Source organism: Pterocles gutturalis, unplaced genomic scaffold, assembly GCF_000699245.1.
Source record: "Pterocles gutturalis isolate BGI_N339 unplaced genomic scaffold, ASM69924v1 scaffold11186, whole genome shotgun sequence".
Classification (NCBI taxonomy): Eukaryota; Metazoa; Chordata; class Aves; order Pterocliformes; family Pteroclidae; genus Pterocles; species Pterocles gutturalis.
In genome coordinates, this window is record NW_010097868.1 from 6470 (window position 1) to 8508 (window position 2039).

Here is a 2039-nt window from a genome sequence, read left to right on the forward strand (position 1 = left end):
CCTTTCTATCTTAACTGAAGGTGTTTTTATCAAACTGATGCAGACGAGGGATAGGAACTGCTTTTTCCCACCCAAAAAGGGCTGTTGCTGAGGTTTGTCAGGAGCAGAGGAAGGCTCTCAGATCCCTCTCGCAGTTGACAGTAATGCTCTCTCTCTGTCTTTCCTCAGCATTTCTCAGAGAACCTGGATCACTTCTCTGACAACATGGAGGATTTCTCCAACGACCTCTTCAGCAGTTTCTTTGATGACCCAGTACTGGCTGAGAAGAACCCGCTGCTGGACATGGACCTGGATCCACCCACTCCAGGCATCCAGGCAGAGCACAGCTACTCCCTCAGCGGAGATTCTGCTCCTCAGAGCCCTCTCGTGCCTGTCAAGACCGAGGATAATGCTAACGGTGAGCATGAGACATGCATACTGCACAGCTTCGGACACATCTGTTAGCAGAGGCTCTGTCTGGTTTCCATGTATAAGGACAAACTGGCAATTCGTTGGGCTTGCGCATGGCTAATCCAGGGAAGAATTTGATCTGCCATTGTCAAATACAGCCCACATTTTTTCCTTCAGTGTGTGCTCTGACAGTCACATTGCTCCTTTGCTGGGCTAACTGTTATTTACAAGGATGATAATTGTCTGTAGTTTGGAGTGCTGCCAGCATCTGGCAGGCACTAGGCAATGTCTCTCTAGGACCCTGTGAACCTGGGTGTGGATGCCCTAGATCCAGGTCTGTTTTGGCATCAGGCAGCATATTTTTTTGGCTTGAATACAGGAAGCATGAGTCTCTGGCTGCAACCAGTGCTGGTACATGTGGAAAGCTAAGTGGCTTCTTTACCAGCAGATCTTCTAGCAGGAGACAGAAAGGAACAGTCGTTTCAAAACCTATTTTTAAAACAATTCATTTGAGGATAATTTATGATGGCTGGATATTTTTAGAGCCATCTTTGCAGAGAGTCCTGTAATTTGTGGGACTGTGTGGGTGTCCCAACAGCTGATGGACACCAGGCTGCCTGAAAAAGCAGTGGCACAGGCTCAGTATACACAGAAAAAAGCCGTTCCTTTGAGTGAGACTGAGACCTGGGACAGAGGCTTCCCTCTCATGGCCGGGAATGATCCCAGCTCTCTCGTACAAACACCATGGCAGGAGGAGAGGAGCTGGCCTCCGCTGCCTCTTTGGTCCCTGCAAAGGGCGCAGCCATCAGTGCCATGTTTTTTATGGGCCACTCAGAGAGCTACTGGTAGAGAGGCTCATGACAAGCCAACCAACCTCTAACTTAGTATCAAAAAAGCTTTCCATTTACATTTCTTTTTCCTTAGCTTTAACCCCAGCCCAGTCTTGGAGGGCACTCAGCCCAAACAGGCAACCGGGCGACTGACATAAAACAAACTAGCTTGACTGCAAAGACACATCTTTATTTTGTCCCTGCAAATGAGTAGGAAGAGATGAGGCTTGTGAGTAAGAGAAGCAAAAAGCATGAGTTTGTAGAAAGCAGTGAAATGAAGTCTGCCTGCATGAAGCTAGCTCAGGGACTCTTCTCGGAGACACTTGTCTCCACTTCTGCTCCTCTCCTCTGTGTCTGGACATAACCCTGCTTCAGCTGCAGGGGTACAAGACCTTGACTCTCTTGAATGGAGTGTGACACTGATCCTTGGACAGAGGCCTGCACAGGGTGTATAGCACATAGCCCGGGAGAGCCTGAGATGGACCTGACACTTGCTCTCCAAGAGTGCAGATCAGCTCTATACAGGGAGTAAGGCCTTGTATTAGTGTTGCAGGTAGAGGGGTATCTATGCACTCAATCCTGCAGTGGGATAATTCAACCCATCTTTCCAGGGCTGTCTTGGCTTGTAATTGGGTGTGTGAGTCATATTCTAGTGTAGCTCTGAGTCAGGTCCAGTATTTGTAACACTGTGCAGTCCTTTTGGCACAGCTCCATCCAGTCTCAGTCCTTTTAGACATTCACTTCAAATTAATTACCCAGGCATGGCTTTTCTTTGACATTAAGCAAGTTCTGCTTGGTCTGCAGAGTTCCTCAGGAATG

General features: G+C 48.2%; 1 protein-coding gene across 1 annotated transcript in view; it reads left to right on the forward strand.

Annotated features, from left to right (window-relative positions):
- Positions 1–204: 204 nt before the first annotated feature.
- The window catches only part of CREB3L1 (cAMP responsive element binding protein 3-like 1), a 19579-nt gene continuing 17744 nt past the window's right edge, over positions 205–2039 (forward strand). Inside the window, exon 1 of the mRNA XM_010086865.1 lies at positions 205–397. Coding sequence (XP_010085167.1) covers positions 205–397 — 193 coding nt within the window. The remainder of the gene's footprint in view (positions 398–2039) is intronic.